The sequence below is a fragment of the Mya arenaria genome, chromosome 10 (assembly GCF_026914265.1).
Source record: "Mya arenaria isolate MELC-2E11 chromosome 10, ASM2691426v1".
In the NCBI taxonomy this organism is placed as follows: domain Eukaryota; kingdom Metazoa; phylum Mollusca; class Bivalvia; order Myida; family Myidae; genus Mya; species Mya arenaria.
In genome coordinates, this window is record NC_069131.1 from 65,774,737 (window position 1) to 65,793,716 (window position 18,980).

Genomic DNA, 18,980 nt, shown 5'->3' on the forward strand with positions numbered 1-18,980 from the left:
AAGATCAACCACTTGAAATCACTTTAAAACGTAAAATTAAAACACTTCTGGTACCAATATATTTAAAATATAATAAACTAACAATTTTAAAAATGTTGATCTATATTTTACGGGACCTGCAGACACAATACAACCAATAACAAGATCAATAGCTTTCATGTATATTGTGATGCAATAAATTACGATCCGAACATATCCGAAGATGTTGCGTTCATCGATTGATGAACGCAATTGCCAAAAGGCAGTTCATTTAAGGAATGGAAGTTGAGGTGTTAATATTAATATATATATATATAATTTATATATATGCATTATGATCTTTAAAGATTGACAGGGACAATATAAAAATGCAGCATTTATATGCATTGTCAATAAATGGTGGTTAAAAAGGTGACAAGGCGAAAATTAAGCTGCCAAATTGATGGATAAAACGCGTATTTTAAAGCATTGTATCATCGCGGCTATAAGTCCGTCCTTTTCCATAAAGTGAAATTCAAATAAATCTTTTGGTCGACTTCCTTCTTCAAAGAAACCAATTGCAGTCACCGATTGGACAAACAGTTTGATGGGTCACGAGTAACGGTCTTATGCCGCCGCAAAGCATCCATACATGTACGGACTTGACTGTCAATCCAGGGGTCGCAGGTTTGATTCCCCGCCGCACCACTAAACAAATACTTAACGTCTTCCGGGAGGGACGTGAAATGGGTGTCCCGTGTGACAGTGCTATAACCTGGTGCAGGATAAAGAATCAGATATGTAGTTCTAACTAGGGATACATTATTTCTGTGCATTATGCTCCAAAAAAACATAAAATGACTAACAATCTTATCATTCGGAGCTCCTCGCCCATTTTTATCGAAAACAACCTCGGTACGTTGTATTTGGACGGTTTACATACGCAAAAAGGGGTACGTTTAAGTCCGCTGCAAGTACATCGCGTAGTAATTTTATTTAGCAGTTAAGCTTTATGAATTAACTCTTGGGAATCTTAATTTTGTTTGCAATAATACACTTCATTGGCAATCAATTTAAACATGGATCAATAAATACAACTCTAAAACACTACATTTAATTAATTATATAATTCAAAAATTTACGAACTACTTCAACTGGTGTATCGGCGTACATCCGAGGTTGTTTTCGATAAAAATGACCGAGGAGTTACGAATGACAATCTTATCGGGGCACTCGCCGAATGGGCAAGGCCCGAGTGGTAATAAAAATAAGCTTACGCACCACCACCCATACATGTACAGTTTGCATTGGTTTCAATACAACCGAGCACAAGAACAGCGGGGCAACAAACGAAATTCGTTGAAGTGTCGAAATCGACTGTTCGAAGCCGCTGTTACGGCGTTACAAATTAGCCGTCGCTTCGGCGCAAAAAAGCATTGAGATCGCGCTTTGTCTATCTGCTAAGTTTACTTGCAAACAGTTGAAATAGTTTCCAAAAATATGTAAGGTTTATCGGTTATATACTATAAGCATTTAACATACTTGTTCAAAAAGGTTGTTTATCTTAAAAAAATCCCAACAATTATATCGAAACAAGTTCAAAATGAAAGTGGTCAAGGCTTTCACGATGCTTCTGCTTTTTCTTTGAAAAACAGACAAGCTAAAATACCGTGTCCAAGCGTTACAATGAGATGCTGGTTCTGGTACGTATACAAGTATTACCGGTAGAATTTCGGATACAAATTATATTGCTATTTATCACTTCATGTTACGAAGATTTCATATGCAAATGATGAGGAGGGTGTGTGTGTGTGTGTGTGTTGGGGGGGGGGATTTTAATAACAAAACAACGTAAAAAATACTGCGTTTTATTGGTACTTTTACTTGCAGAAATAACGAAAAAGGGCCTCCTATGCGTTTCAAATAATCAGAATATTCTTACATATTTGCGTGAATTGAACTTTGGCAAGTATTAGAAATGACATGGACAAAAGGTAGAGAATTAAAAATCTCAAAGTATTCAGCGGCCATTTGTATTACAGTTAAGAAATGGGTCCCAGAAACACCATCTCGTATGAACTCGGCGTAAAGTAATAAATAGCGATTTTTTCCAAAAATGGTATATTTGCAGGCCCAGGTCTACATAATACGATGCTTACACGGGTTATGGCATTGCGAAAAAGTTTCTTGCCAGTAAATACCGTTTTTCTGGGGCGGACGTTTTGTCTTAAATCGGAAGATTTTTTACAAGGGAATAATTCACTTTGACACCGGGGCACAACTGCCAAGGAAATTTACGTAATTCGTATGGTTTTATAATCTTTGACAGACATGGCGAGTTTGTGTCGCATTTCTCCCGCCCTACGACTTTCAACTGGTAAGTTGTGTTTGCATGCGCATATAATTCTTATCGTTTTTCCCTAATATTGGTGCAAGGCCAGAGTTGTCAATGTCACTGTCAACATTATTTTTTTTTTAATTTCTGAAATAGTCTGTAAATAATCCTGTGTATCTGTGAAGCATTCATCGAGCAAAATCATCAAAGATTTTTTGAGCAAATGATGCAGCAAATGTTATATATCTATATCTGTACCGTCTTCGCACTCATTTTTGTAAGCACTAGCCCAGTCAGGCTAGCAGCCTGGAAAAAGAACTAGCCCAAATCAAGTTTGACTAGCCCAAACCAAAATAACTTTAAACAGAGATATTTAAATGTATGCGTTAGGTAATAAAGCTATAACACCAGTAAACTGTTTTCTCATTTTAATCTCTACCAGGGTTTCCACCAGGAAATTCATAAGGCATGTCGGGAGGGGAGGGTTTAGGAGGGGTGTCCCCTCCCTACGTCGATTTTATTTTATTTTCGTAATCAAAATGGTGCAATTTCCTGCATTTTAAACATGTTTACAGTTATGTTCCTATGATTTAGAATTACCAACTCAAGTCTGATTTACATTAAAAATATTTGTGAAAAGGTTTAATTGTAACTCTTATTTTATTATTGGTATTCCTCAAGTATTCCGACAATACAATATCGACGGTATTGATCGTACACCGTATTGATCTACTCATGTTTCGTTTAGTGCAGGCATTATTTATACTGACACCGTTGACGTCACAGCAAAATGTGTAAAACACGCTGTCTGCATGCTGGAACACAAAAGAACTCGGAGCAAAGCGACTGCTCGTGGATGTATTTAAAGCTGCAACAGCTAATAATTTTCAAGCCGGGTCGGCTAAATAATAACTAAAATAGAATGTGATGAGTATTTTCAGATTTATTTATCTTTTTTCAAAATAAATAAAAAGAACGATAAAATAATCAAAGTTTAATAATAAGCAACCCAAAATATAACTTGACACAAAACATAATACGGGAACGCGACTCAATTACATACAATGACATATAACCCTTGTTGACACAGATATCTTAACATGGTTCTCAATTACAATTTATTAATTCGTCAACAAAAGGACAATTAACAAACGGACTCGGAATCAATAAGCGAAATAAAACGACACATGATTTATGTTACCGAAATCAATTAACACTTATAAATTGTTTACTTTGCATTCATAGGTGATTATAGGGATGAAGATCGCAATTACGCCAGTGGTGTTTTTCACACATTAGAATAGGAGGAGTTTGGTTAATTGCACCGTCGATCCTCACCGACACGCCTTCATGCTGTCGTCGATCCTGAATGGCTGATACAAATGTCGTAATAGTCCCGACACGCCTTCTGGCTGTCCGTCAACCATTGCAATCGCAACAAAACTGTGTATTGTCAAAACTGATGATTGTTTTGATAAGGATTGTCGCTACGCGGATTAAAGCATGTCGGCATAATTAACGCTTGTCGGTAATTAGCCTCCCAGCGGAAGGCACGTCGGGCCCGACAAGCCATAAAGGCCTGGCGGAAACCCTGTCTACTCTATTCCATCAACAATGAAAACACAAGGTCTTCTGGCATCTCGCAGTCGCTTTCTCCGTCACTATCGTCTCCATCATACATCATCTTCTCTGGCACCAGCGATGTCGTAGTTGACTTAAAGTAATGCATGAAATGGCATAAAATTTATTTGTCAAAATAACTAATCAACCGAAAATAGTATTTAATAATTTAATAAAAACAAAAAATAAATAAAAAAAAGCCTACCTACCCTACCTATTTTTGAAAAGGATGTAACCCTAACCAAAAATTATTTTTTTTAGGCCTAAGTGAACATGAATTTCGTGTTATTAACATTAATCCAGGAAAACATCTTTCATCAACTTCTCATTATGGAGAATTTCCAAAAGATACAGGAATTTTTATGTAATATATGTAGTTGATGTGGGCTAGAACCAGCTGCCTGGTTAGTTTAGTTGATTTAAAGCTCCATGCTAGTGTTCTGGAGATCGTGGGTTCGAGCCCCACACCGGGCACTCTTTTCCTCCAAGGTTTACTTTATTGGTGGCAGCGATAAACAGCAGGAGTGCCGCCCCTGGCCTAAAAGGTTAAATGGGGGTGGAGTGTAGTGAGTGTGGGCTAGAACAAGCCGCCCGGTTAGCTCAGTTGATTAAAGCTCTGTGCTAGTAGTCTGGCAGTCGTGGGTGCTAGCCCCACACCGGGCGCACTTTTCCTCCAAGGTTTACTTTATATAAGGTTGGGTAAATGATAATTTTTTGTTCAAAAACTGATAACAAGAACTAAAAACAGTTATGTTAAACTTCTTTCCCACACTGCCTGAAGCCTTAAAGCTGCACTCTCACAGATTTACCGTTTTGACAACTTCTTTATTTTTTGTCTTGGAATAAGCCAATTTTTGTGTTAATATCTGCAAACCAGTGAATTAAGACTGCTGACAAAAGATCAGATTGCAGATTTTCATATTTCCGTTTCGAAAATTAATGTTTCATAGCTAAAAGCGTTATTAACAGTTTAAGAAATATGCGTATGACATCAATTTTTTATCTTAAATATGAAATTCTGTAATCTGATCTTTGTCAGAAGTCTTATACCACTGGTTTCCATGCATCTTCGCTTAAATTGGCTCGTTCCAGACAAAAAAAAAGTTGTCAAAACATTTAATCTGTGAGAGAGCAGCTTTAAAACCATACACAAATTCAGAACACTTGCTAAAAAAACGTGTTTACCGTCATTGATTAATTGATGATCTAGATCAATAAAGACAAATTTATGCATAAGCAAATGCAATGCTTGCAAAGTTTAGTCTAGTTTCACTGATTTTTTTCCTAAAAATCCCATTCTTTGTTTTAACCCTTACTTGGGAGTCCCCTCAATTATGTTGACCAACATTCAAGATGTTTATAGATAGAAATCATGCTTTATGCTTAATCAAAATAGTATAATTTAATTATATTATTTTTATTAAATTAGTAATCATGATTCATGTACATGTATTTTCGTGAGCTTGACTTTTGGCGGGTTATTAGCAAACAAGTTTTTTTTGTTATTTCGTTTCATATTAGTTTAAATTCAAACACTCATCAAGTCCATTATATCAAATATTATCACACCAATAACTCAATGTGTTTGATTTAAAACTTTAAATATATAAAACATATAATACAAGTTGTTAAAATAAACAGAAATGTTATTGTCATACCAATATTTAGTATGGAAAAAGAGTTATGATTATTTCTGATTCGATGATCAATAGTTTGTCCATTTCAATTCACTTATCAATTATGATAATTGTCCTATTATCCAACACTATGGACTTTGTGTACTTTCAGGTGTTAAAAATCTTGCCCCAAGTCTCACAGTATGCAGAAACAACTCAACAGAAACTAAACAACCTGAAAAGGTAAGAACTCGCATGTAGAGTAAGGGCTTTCAGGGCTTTTTCTATAGTACCCACGGGTCCGACTATCGGACCCATTCCCAAAGCAAAATATAAGATATTTTTCCCAATTTTCAGAAAAAAATCGCCATCAAAAAAAAAACATATATTTTTTTTTTTTAGAAAGTCTTTTTACCTGTACTAGTTCATTTTCAACATCCGCATTAATTATGTGATGTAAAGTTTTTTGATAATTAAACTCAGAAATCATTGATTTTCATTACCTTCAGAGATCAGTATGAGATATTATCTGTCATGATTATTTAGATATTTACACCCAAAATGATTGATATTTTTTGGGTCTTTTAAAAGGAAAATAAACTAATATTAAATCATTTCCTAATTCGCAGGAGACTAGACAGCTTTTTCATTTAACTGTAAAATTTCCTAATGTTGGAATTTTCACGACGCTAAATTTCCCAAAATGTCTAAGGTCTTTTTCCCAAAATGGGCAGAAAAAGCCCTGGCTTTTCCACATTCTTTAGCAGAGGATACAATTACTTTCCATGAATTAAAAAAAGGGGTTTTAACAATTTCCCAAAAATTAATATAAATAAATAAATGGAATCATTGTTTGTGCTGATGTTATGCAAAAACGTTTACCCACTAATATTTTACAAAAATGAAAAGGCCAGACCTCCTGGTTTTGCCAAAAAACCCTGAGATTTTTCATGCATGCAATCAAACACTGTAGCTGAAACTATCGCTTTTTCAAAATTAATTTTTGGTCCTGATTTTTTTTTCCTTGTTAAATTAAAATTTCTATCAATTAATCAAAATGGCTGTTTTGAAGTCAAAATAACAGTTACAATTCAGTGTTTCACACCCATTTACCAATCCTGAATTTCATTTGAAACATCGATCTTAAGATTTTTGCACATTACTCATTTGACTCGCTACCTAACAATCAGGATAAGGGCCTCGGAACCGACCCGGGAGGTTATTATAAGGAATTGGATTAGTAGGTGACCAAAATGGAATATACTCGGAAAAGAAACAATTGCCAAAATATGGTTTCCAGCGCCCTGTTTATCCCGTACCGGTTTCATTTATTCTTCTGAATTGGAAAATGACGCCATTCTGGTATAATATAAATTTGGTGACCCAATATGGAAAAATATTGGGTCGCTGCGTGACCAGTCCTGGACCAATGGCGTTGCGTCATTTATGTTGAAGGCTTGATATGTGGTCTTGTTTCTTATTATATAGTATATAACCTACCACCAGTAAAGATTTACTTGTGGCTTCTATCCTCTATGACTTTGTTATTTCAATTTTATTTAATTGATTTTTGGAAGTACAGAGTCAATGGTAAAGTATAAAAAAAATGTGGTGGATTTTGATATGAAGTTTTGAAAACATTTGGTAAATATTGCTTTTAACGGATTAACCCTCATTGTTTAGAAAAGATAACTGATAAAGTATTTGTCTTACACTAAGTTCTAGAAAGAGTTACTTTTGAAAAATAATAAAACAAGTATAGCTAAATTTCATGAGGCTGGTGAGTTTGCTATATATTTCTCTTGACTTCCTCGGAGTATTATTCTTGTAGGGGAGTCTTAGAAGCTTAGTTTAGGAAAGGTGTAGATCTTCAGTATGTTATTAATGCCAGTATGTACAACCAATTGTACATCATAACATAAGTCAAGTTAAGGAACAAAAAAATATCTTCTTTTATTTTTCAGACAAAGTATGGTCCGCTTCATGATGATGACAGAATCTTCCAGAACTTGTTCGGTCGTCATGACTACAGACTTAAGGGAGCAATGAAAAGGGTGGGTTTTCTGTATTTTGTTGTTGATATATTTCATAATCTTGGTGAGTTTTAACTCAAGGGTATGTTCACATGTTGCAGGAGACAATACACACACGCAGCAGGGATAATAATAATTATCCTCTGGATAATTGATCATTGTTGAGTTACATCCCCTTTTGACTAAAAAACCCCAAGACAATTGTTGGTGTTTGTTCCACAGCTCTCTTATTGTTTAATTCAAATATTGATGACACCATATATTAGTCCATATTGTATTTACATGCCCATAATAGAACAGAATGTATTGTTGAATCACCTGTGGATTACTGGTGACCGTCCTGTATGTTGTCTGGTTAATACCTTTTAAAGCAATTGTCCAATCATCACCAAATTTGGTCAGACTGTGTAAGGGCATAATATCTACGACAATTCTGATAACCAGTCCTATTGCTTGAGTAACTTGAGAGTAAGTGCCCTGTAATTACAGAAATTACCTATATACAGTAAAACTGCGATCGTTCGAACAAGCGTTCGTTCGAGAACCGGCGTTCCCTCGAGGTCGGAGCTTGGTCCCGAACTTTTTCCTTCTATTTTCATATAAGATAAACCTACGCTGCATCGAAACCTAATTATGTCGAGGAGTCGAGCAATATTCTTAGTCCCAAGTACACAAATCATGCACAAAACCTTATGGCTCCCTCACGGTCATAATTTCACACTTTTTCCCGAACGCATGTTCCAAAATAAACAAACAATTGCTAGGTATTTAAATTTTCGCAAGTTGTAAAAATTGCAATGACAGTTGAAAGGCAATTTATAAGGTGTGAACAACCGTTTAACAATGTTAACGCATGGCCGATATTAGTTGATATGGGCATTTTAGAACATAATTATGAGAAGTTAATGACGAGCAGTTAATTGTGAGAAATGTAAATGAGTAATAAAAATATGAATAAACACTACAATATCGATCCAACATCGGAATATCTGAAAATATTTCCTTTTTGTCACTTTGCTTTGCAATATGGCTATTTGGTAGAAAAATCGATTTATTGATATTTCTTTTACATTTTATATTTAAGTATACATAAAGTAAACGACAGCCTTTGAACATTTCAGCGATTTCCACAACGCAACACATAATCGTTGTCTTAGTAAACAGACTACTCCATACTTGAAATACACTGAAATATATTTCATAACAGACTGGAGAATTGAAAATCGGGTCGTTTGAAACATCGGTTCCCTCGAGGTTTAGGCTCGGTCCCCGGCGACCGCAGTTTTACTGTAGTAGGTGATGTCCGATCAGCGACTTAAGAAGCCTCTGTCCAATTATTAGGCTTGTTCAAGAAAAGTTGTGTAACTGCAAGAGATTAATTTGCCAGGAGATGTCTTTTGGCCTTCCAAACTTGAAAAATGTTCTGGTTTCTACTAAGGATGGGAATGGACTAGCGACTGAATAATAAATCTAAAGCCTTCTTTTCAGTAATGCTAAAAATAAATGTACCGGTACATGCAGTATCAAAATAGTACAACCAGTTAAAAATGGTGCTGTAAATGAAGTCTAAATGAAGTATCAAATTCGTGTAATGTTAAAAGTAATGCTATAATTTGAGTTTAAATGTCGTAACAAATTATAACTTGTAAAACCTTCTCCTCCTTACAAAGGGTGTATGGTACAAAACGAAGGAGATTGTTGATAAAGGAACTGACTGGATCCTGAAGGAGATTGTCACCTCCGGGCTTAGAGGGCGTGGTGGGGCCGGGTTTCCTTCGGGCATGAAATGGGGATTCATGAACAAACCCAGCGATGGCAGGTATGCATTAGATAAATGAAGAGGCTCTGCTATACTTTTTGAAGAAGAAGCCCACATTTAAAAAAACAACATCACATACTTATGTTAGAGCGCTTGGTACCCTTTTTGCATTAAGTGTGATGGCAGGTAGGATGTGGGCTTAGGTTGGCATATCTGACTGAAATTGAAATCAAGGTTCTAAAAAAATGTACCTTAATTTATGGTTTGGCATTCTACAGAAAAATGGGCAAACGTAGCAGGCTTAAGGCTGAGCAAGCTGGCACCATTTTGTGTAGAATGTCAAAATGAACTGTAATACACATTTAGCCTTTTCGCCAAAGTTGTGATAGAGATTTTTCGCAGAAAAGCCTTGTTTGTCATTTGCCAAAAATCAGTGTGAAAACCTGGGGCCATGATTACAAACAATCTCCAGTCTAAAATCAGAATGAAGTGGCAAAACTGCAGATCTTCATTTCATTGTAATTTTCTTTCTAGTTGGGCTTTGATTATGAAATTGAACTATTTGCCTAATTTTTTTTGTAACACAAATGAAAAAGATATGTTCTTGGTAATGTAATATAATTGCTTGTCTGAGTCAAGACTTGAACTTTAGGCTGTTTGTAATCATTGCCCCAAAATGAAAAACTAATTACTATTCTGAGCAAATTATATTTCAGACCAAAATATTTGGTAGTAAATGCGGACGAGTCTGAACCAGGCACTTGTAAGGACAGAGAAATAATGAGGCATGACCCCCACACACTACTTGAGGGCTGTCTTGTAGCAGGGAGAGCCATGGGCGCTCGGGCAGGTACTTGATACGTTCAAATAAATTCTTACTGGTACAAAATGAAATAATTCTCTGTACTCAATCGCTTCAATGTACCGTTGTCATCCGCTTGTCGACAGGTATCTAATTGTTTATACACTGCCTGTTTTCAGCATACATCTATATTCGAGGGGAGTTCTACAACGAAGCCTCTCAGCTTAATGTGGCAGTGAAAGAGGTTAGATTTCGGATACTATTTACAGACCAAATATTTCTAATTTTTTAAAATATCTCTCTTAAACAAGTGGTGATGGGTTATATATATTATAAAAAAGAAACTGTGTCTAATAAGAAATTTGTCTGAAGCTTTCCCTTGATTACATGATGTTTTCTAACTATTTGAAACATAAATGTAACTGTGATACATATAAAAAGTGTAAGTTGTTCAGAATTGAACTTTTTTTTGCTAAGTCTGGGTATACAAATGAAAATTGGTGTAAATTGCGAGAGACAATAGGCACATGTACAGCCAAGCATATAACTTTGGCTGTAATAATTGTTGAGTTTCTTTTCTTAGGGCTCTTGTTAATAACTTGCTTAGCATGTTATTGTTGTTCAAGTTAAGAAAAATCTCTTGTACAGGGGAAATTCACAGGTGAAAAAAATAAATAATTACATGTATTGATTTTACAAGTAGTGTGGGAAAAAAATAAGTTAAAAGCAACGAATTGATTGGGATTGTGTATTTCTACTTATATTTTCAATTCCAGGCATATGATGCGGGTCTCATTGGGAAGAATGCATGCGGCACAGGGTACGATTTCGACATTTACGTTCACCGTGGGGCCGGGGCATACATCTGTGGAGAAGAAACTGTAAGCTTATTCTTTTATTACTTGACCGTTATTTTATGGCTATTTGGGTACCAGTTTAAACTCTTGTCCCGAGGTGGAGGGGATGATATCTAAACTGTTGCCCATGTCCAATAGGAACCATGTTATTACTGATTAATCATTTGTTTAAAACATTATCCAGACAAAAAAGGAACTAACTGCTAGAATAAGACCCCAACATAAGACCTGAAAAAAACTGCTTTTAATCATATTAATTTTTGTAGTGCATTCAGGCTGATTTCAGAAAGATCTTGAAATTCATAAATTGAAAATTAAAACAAATTTTACCTAAGTAAACCTAAAAAAAATTCCCAAATAACCTCTGAAATTCACTATTTTCAGAATATATACCAACAAAAGTCTATACATTTTGAACAAACAGAATTGATTTATTTCAATTACACTACGTTTATATTTGTAAACATAGCAAAATAAGATGGGCTAAGTAATATTTAGATATCTGTTAGCATCCCTTAAAATAACACTTGTTGTTATATTGCAGGCCTTGATTGAATCTCTAGAAGGTAAACAAGGCAAGCCCCGCCTGAAGCCGCCATTCCCTGCTGACGTGGGTGTGTTTGGATGTCCCACAACTGTAGCTAATGTTGAGACTGTTGCCGTGGCACCTGTGAGTTTGTTTGTGCTTTTTTCACTTTATTCCATAGGTTTCAAAGTTTTGCAAACTGTTGCTGTAGCCATGGTAGATTACTATGAATTCATGTTCCTAGCACACTGGATAGGCATTAGGGAAATCAAGCAATGCTGGAAATCTAGCACCCCCATGCTATATGAGTCACGCACTGTCACGCAATACTTTATATTTCTATAATAATGCACTTTAAGTAAGCATAGTTATGATATTTCAATAGCTGATTTCTATAAACATTAACTATACATAGTACAAGTTTGTGCTCAAGGCTGACTGACAATCATGTTTTCATTGAAATATTTCAGACCATCTGTCGGAGAGGTGGCGAGTGGTTTGCTGGCTTCGGTCGAGAGAGAAACAGGGGAACCAAGGTTTGTAGTAGAAATATCTACAATTCAATTTAACAAAAGATTATTAAACAAACCAGTGGTGAGCTGTATAACAATTTAGTATAAAGTTTCAAAACTGATATATATTGAATAGCAAATCATGCAAGATTCTTATAAAATAATGACAATTTTCTTCTTTTTTTTTCATTTTTTAATAAAAATAAGTTGGGCAAGATGAATCACTCATTCACTGTCAAGTTTTGTTATATACAGTAAGTGAACATAATTTAAGGAAATAAGGTATGATTAATGTGGTTAAAAAGGTTATTAGGAGGTTGAAATTGACTATTCAAGTGTTTTTCTTTAAAAATCTGCAATAATCCATGAGAGTTGAAAGCAGCCTCCCGGATCTAAATGCATTACAAAAAACCTTTCTATAATACATTACTGGTTTAAATCACATCAAAGACAAGTTATTACTTTATTTAATGCATTTTAATGAGGCATTATTTTGTGTGATTTCTTCATTTTCACATCACTCAATGATAGTGTTAGGAGGTGACATCACAGAGGAATATGTCTGTATTGCAGACGGGGGAATATGGACAAATGAACTTTGTGATATGTTTCCCTTGCAGATATATGATGAATATATATTATAATGTTAATTTTTCTTTATCTTATTTGTAAGTCCAATCATACACTTTCATTTTCAACATGTGACTGTGCAGTGTATTTTTGTATCTTGACATACACAGGTTTAAAAAAAACCCTGATATTTATTACCATATTGTATGATTCACAGGTCTCATATAAAAACCTATGATAATGTCTTATCCAATACGATTTTCCCAGCTGTTTTCTCTTCCGAATATATCTCCGTATTGTACAGAACAATGTTGAATAACCTGAAAATATTGGATCTTGTTTCAGCTGTTCAACATATCCGGCCAGGTGAACAACCCTTGCACAGTGGAGGAGGAGATGTCCATCCCCCTCAGAGAGCTGATCGAGCGACATGCGGGTGGGGTAATCGGAGGCTGGGATAATCTTGTGGCCGTTATTCCTGGCGGGTCGTCCACACCTCTTATACCCAAAAAGTAAGAGCATTTCAACAAAACTCAGGCTTTTTTCTAGACTCAAGATAGCAAAATCAATGTAAAAAAATTAACCTGATTGGTCTTATCTTAGTCGTGTTAAATATCCTTATCAAGATAACATCATTACATAATGTTTTGTTTTATTTCAAATCTTTGATACCATTTTTGGCAGTATACATGAATATTTGGGAAAGTAATAATCAATTTACTGAAAGGTATTATTAACATTATAATTCGCATGTTTACAGAGTTTGCGATGATGTATTGATGGACTTTGATGATCTGGTCAAGGTTCAGTCTGCCCTTGGCACAGCAGCCATTACAGTCATGAACAAGGACGCGGATGTTGTCCGATGTATCGCCAGACTCATGCACTTCTACAAGCACGAGAGCTGCGGACAGGTCTGTTATTGATTTCTGTCTGTGGTCATCTTTCTTTATCACTCTTGTGAAAGTTAACTGGGCTGGTGGCACTGCCGAATGTCAGTTATGCATAAAGGATGCCGACATTGTAAGATGTATTGTGAGACAAATGCAAAGGTGAGGGTTCATGATGGCTTATTTTTCAGCTCCGCTATTTCTGCAAAAAACAAAAGTCGCTGTTACTACATATACTAGTGTCTGTAATAACTTTCTTTTTCAACAGTTTTTTTTTCGGAATGGCTACATTCTTATCCAGCTTTCATATTCATATACATATATGAAAAGACTTTCATGATTTTGAAAATAAATGGTGCGAACATTTCCTGTGTCACAAGTCCTGTGGGCACAATTTTGGTTTTTATTATGTCTTCTCAATTGTTTGGTGAAATAGAACACAATTTATAGACACTTAATTTACATAAGGCTTATCTTTTGCGAATTTCCGTGACAGAAACTCATTTTCTTGAACCTACCACTTTTCAAGTACAAAAGCTGTGAACGGTCATTCTTTTCTTTAATTGTTGAACACAAGGTTGACCTAACTCACAGCACTGCCAACTCATAATGAAGGACACAAATCCTAGCGTTATTCCTGGTCAATAATTTAAATATATTTTTGTTTACAGTGCACTCCATGCCGAGAAGGAACTGGCTGGATGAATGTTATGACACACAGATTTGGTAAGATTTGTTACTAAAGTACAATAGCTTTTCAGAAGACAGCTTTGTGTTTAAGATGATTTTCATCACAATGATATTAGACTTCTGGGATAGCATTAGCATTTGTGACGGATTTGAGAAAAAGCTTGAACATTTGCAACATGCGGCGGATTAAATGAAAGATGGACAAATTTTCATTTTAGAGAAATGCTTGTTTAGATAAAGTGCTTTTTAAGGTAAAACACCCAAAAAACCATCACATAATGAAAGTAAGAGATATTGAAGTGATTTTGAGACTCCTTTAATATCCCCTTGGATTAAGACAAAAAAAAACTGGAGAATTGTCCAGAAATATTGCATATATGTGTGTATCTACCTATTGTATTGTATTTGATTGTTATTCTGGATGGAGTTTCATAATGTAAACAAAGCTTAGACTTTGACCACCTGATTGGATTGTTATTATTTCTGTCCAATCGTATTTTAAAATTCAGGTGGGAAAATATTTTTTCGTCTTATTTTTTTTTGAGAAACTGGCCCCAGATTCGCTTATACAGTCTCGTTATTGAGATATATTTATTGTGAAACTGTAGTGACCACCCTCAGAGTTAGGGCAGTCAGATTCATCCCCACCCAATGCAGACAGTGTATTAATATTCATGCAGTCTGAAACATGTTGCATTAACCTGAAAGTGTTGTCAATTCCAGTGGAGGGCAATGGTCAGCCAGAGGAGATCGACATGCTGTGGGAGATCAGTAAACAGATTGAAGGCCACACCATTTGTGCTCTTGGGGACGGAGCTGCATGGCCAGTACAGGTAAACCAGTCAACTAGTAGAGATAAACCAGTTTTGAAGTTAACTAGTCTTTAAGTAGAGATAAACAATTTTGTAGTAAACCAGTCATGTGGATGACCTGTGTTGTAGTAAGCGATTTTGTAGTTCGCCAGTGTTGCATTTTACCATTTTGTAGTAAACCAGTCTTGAAGTTAACAAATTTGTAGTAAACCAGTCGTGTAGTTAACAATTTTGTAGTAAACCAGTCTTGTAGTAAAAAACTGAACCAGTTTTTTAGTAAACCATTTTGTAATAAACAATTTTGTAAGAAAAACATTTAGTAGTAGACCAGTATCGTAGTAAACCATTCTTGTAGTAAACCATTCTTGTAGTAAACCAGTCTGGTAATAAACCATTTTTTCATATACCATTTCATACTTTACCATTTTGTAGTTAACCAGTCTTGAAATAAAACAGTCTGTAGTAAATGAGTCTTGTAGTTAAGCAGTTTTGTAGAAGAAGTTAACCAACCTAAATCAATAAAAATGTGGCATGAGGAGGTTATTATCACTCCTCTGATAGCTCTAGATGAATAATTGGACATACCGGTAATGCCTTCGCTAGGATTTTAATATATTTTTAAGTGAGGGAATAGCCAAATTACTCGTATTAACTGTTTTATGGGCGCATTTCAATACTATACAGTATATATAATAAATACAGTATATTTCTTTTTAGGGTTTGATTCGGCATTTCCGTCCAGAGATTGAAGCAAGAATGGCGCAGTTTAACCAGAAGAAGCTCAAGGCTTAAATTGTATTGTGGTGTTAGCATGACTTAGTTACATGTACATTTCCAATGTATTAATGGTTTTTGAACCTCAGAATGAATGTGTTCTTAAGCTAAATAATGGACGAGCGAGAGTTTTAAGTTAAATACGGCATATATTTTTTACAGTTTCTAGAACATTTTATTGGTGATTTGATAAGATCAGTTTTTATGGGTCATATTGCTTCTGTTTGAAGGTCAACTCAAAATTTCATCCATCAATTAACTTAAGTGGCTCTAGTTTGTGAATTTCAGTTGACAGATTGCGTTTTACTTTGTTGATGTAAATACAATTATTTAAAAGGACAATATTTCTTGTTGTTATTTCTCAGCTGAACAAGTGAATTACAATTCTGCCACTCTTAGTTCTATAAAAAAAATAGACTGGATGGATTTAGAAATTCTAATTAAATTTATCCTAGATATACTGGACGAGTACCTAAATTGGAACACTTTCGGCACTATTTTTGAAATATTTTTAGTTAGACTTGCACTACAACTACAAAATTTTCCATCAGCATACTAGGATTCAAGACCAATTGGTTGATATAAATGGCATTTTGCAAGATACTACCAATCTTCATGAAAAGTACTTTATTAACGGCACAATTAAGGTCTGCCATTTTCGTCCTCGGAGTACCTAAATATGGAACATTTTTAATTTGTTATTTATTTTTATGTATTCTTTTAAAATTATTGCTCCATGATTTGTTTAAGTAAATTAATAATTTATGTCATTTCCAGCTTGTTTTTTTGTCATTTTTGTCAATAAAATTTGATGATTTCAGTAAAATACAGGCTGTACCAGTATGCTGGGATGGTGGCAAGCATGAAGTCTTTCCCCCGCATGCCATGTATTTACATTTGAACATGAAAAACTTTAAATTTTAGCAGTATTTGAAATACTTACCGGAGAATCGTGTTCTTTGGAATTTGTATCTAAGACAAACGTCTTTATTGATTAAAATCGTAAATAAACTGATCTCAATCAGAAAAACACTTTTATAATGAGTGTTCCATATTTAGGTACTGTTCCGATTTAGGTACTCACCCAGTATTGGTTACCGGTGTTTTAAGAAAGATCCAAAGGAATTTTTATATGCAACTACTTCAAAATTTGTCTCATTTTTAAGAAAAAACAATTTCAATCAGTAACAGTCAGTTTTATATAATACCAGAGACCACCATGAGAATTTTTTCTAGGTGCCTTGCTTACCAAAATTCAAGTGCCCTTTGAGCTTGATTTTAACGCAATACAATTTTCAAAAGTGCCAGCAATATGGATTTTGAAAAACTGAAGCCATGATTACGTGATACCAGGGCGCTAAAATGACCAAGGGAAGGCCTCGCTTAATGATATGTATGGTGACCATGTTTGCTAAGTTACTGGACAATCCAATAATGCATGGTCAAGAAGTTTCCTGGAAAAATTATTGGCCTATGAACATTACCCATTTTGACCTGTGTGAACTTGACCTTTTATATACAGTAGTGAGTCTATACCCAACACACTGCTACATCATAGAGAATATATGTGCCCAGCCCTATGATGCATGGTTAAGATGTAGTCACTACTATACTAATAACTACTGATTTGGAGTGACCTTGACCTTTGAGAATCGGAACTTGGAATTGTGTGCGACATACCACCCTTAAAAGGAATATTCATTACAACTTTCTTGAAAAAACTATAATAATAATATCTGTCATGTGTTCTCGTTCCGGATAGAAAAATCCGACCCGAGGGCACCTGCGTTGCCAGGTAACGAGGCTTGCCGAGTGCCCGGCTACGCAGCATGCCCGAGGGTCGCATTTTTCTATCCGGAACGGACAACATGATAGATATTTTTTCTAGCATACCTTAAATTCTATTTTTGGTGAAGAAAATGCATAACGAAGCTCAATATTGTACATTTCACCAATAAGCGCGTGCGATGATGTTTACTGACGTCATGACGCACAGTAATTTGTATTCACTGCATACGTCAATAAGTTCCTTCGATATCAAGTCTTTTAAGGGTTATTTTGTTTTGTTATGAAGATATATTTTTGTAAAGTTAATGTTTATGGTACTCATCTATTGTAATCTCATAATTATGGTTACTTAAAATATATAATAAAAGAAAATGCCAGATGGAATTTTCCAGCACGGCTGACGTCACTGGAAATGCCTATCCGGTGTGCTAGAATGCATGGTACAGATAAGGTACTGTCTAATCAACCGACATTATTTCAACCTTGAACCTCTAAGCTAGACCATTGCTTGTGAGATACAGACCTTGGTCTAGTGACGGGGATGTCACATCATGATGAACCTTCATAGTAAGTTTTATTAAAAATCCTACAATGCATGGTCTAGATACAACAAGGACAAGGATCATTTTAACCTTGACCTTTCGATGTACAGACCAGGGTCTTGTGCGGTGCACATCACCTCATCATCTTCACGGTAAGTGTTTTATTACAAATCCTAAAACGCATGGTCAAGGTGCAACCAAGACAAGGATCTTTTCAACCTTTGGCCTCGGAAGCGTTATCTTGACCTTCAAGGTACAGATCATGAACCAAGATTACCAACAGTCTCAAGTCTGTGGTCAGACTCAAGAGGCAAAACTGCTTATCTTAAATTCATTGTTTCTTTTATTCTAGCCGAGTTTAGAAGATGGAATTTGCTGAATTTTATTACTGTTAGAAATTGTATAATTATTCACATTTATTTATGTAAAACAAAATTTTAAGAGAGATGATTTTTTGTAATTTAAATAAAGTGCTCTTCTGAGTCTACACTTGGACTTGAGACTGTTCATAATCATGGTCACTGTGTCTTGTACGCGACACCCCCTGGACAAGGCTCAGTCAGGACAGCCACAAGCACATACATACACAGAAAGGCCAGTGACCGGTATGTCTCGCTCATCATACACAGAACGGCCAGTGACCGGTATGTCTCGCTCATCATACACAGAACGGCCAGTGACCGGTATGTCTCGCTCATCATACACAGAACGGCCAGTGACCGGTATGTCTCGCTCATCGTACACAGAACGGCCAGTGACCAGTATGTCTCGCTCATCATACACAGAAAGGCCAGTGACCGGTATGTCTCGCTCATCATACACAGAAAGGCCAGTGACCGGTATGTCTCGCTTATCATACACAGAACGGCCAGTGACCGGTATGTCTCGCTCATCAT

General features: G+C 35.5%; 1 protein-coding gene across 1 annotated transcript; it reads left to right on the forward strand.

Annotated features, from left to right (window-relative positions):
• Window positions 1-2,197: 2,197 nt before the first annotated feature.
• LOC128207003 (NADH dehydrogenase [ubiquinone] flavoprotein 1, mitochondrial-like) lies at window positions 2,198-16,096 on the forward strand. The gene is made up of 14 exons (XM_052909785.1): window positions 2,198-2,335; window positions 5,702-5,772; window positions 7,494-7,583; window positions 9,233-9,381; window positions 10,038-10,171; window positions 10,303-10,367; window positions 10,900-11,004; window positions 11,525-11,650; window positions 11,977-12,042; window positions 12,934-13,100; window positions 13,349-13,502; window positions 14,150-14,204; window positions 14,892-15,001; window positions 15,698-16,096. The coding sequence occupies exons 1-14, from the start codon at window positions 2,290-2,292 to the stop codon at window positions 15,770-15,772; spliced, it is 1,413 nt and encodes a 470-aa protein (XP_052765745.1). The 5' UTR covers window positions 2,198-2,289; the 3' UTR covers window positions 15,773-16,096.
• Window positions 16,097-18,980: the final 2,884 nt, after the last annotated feature.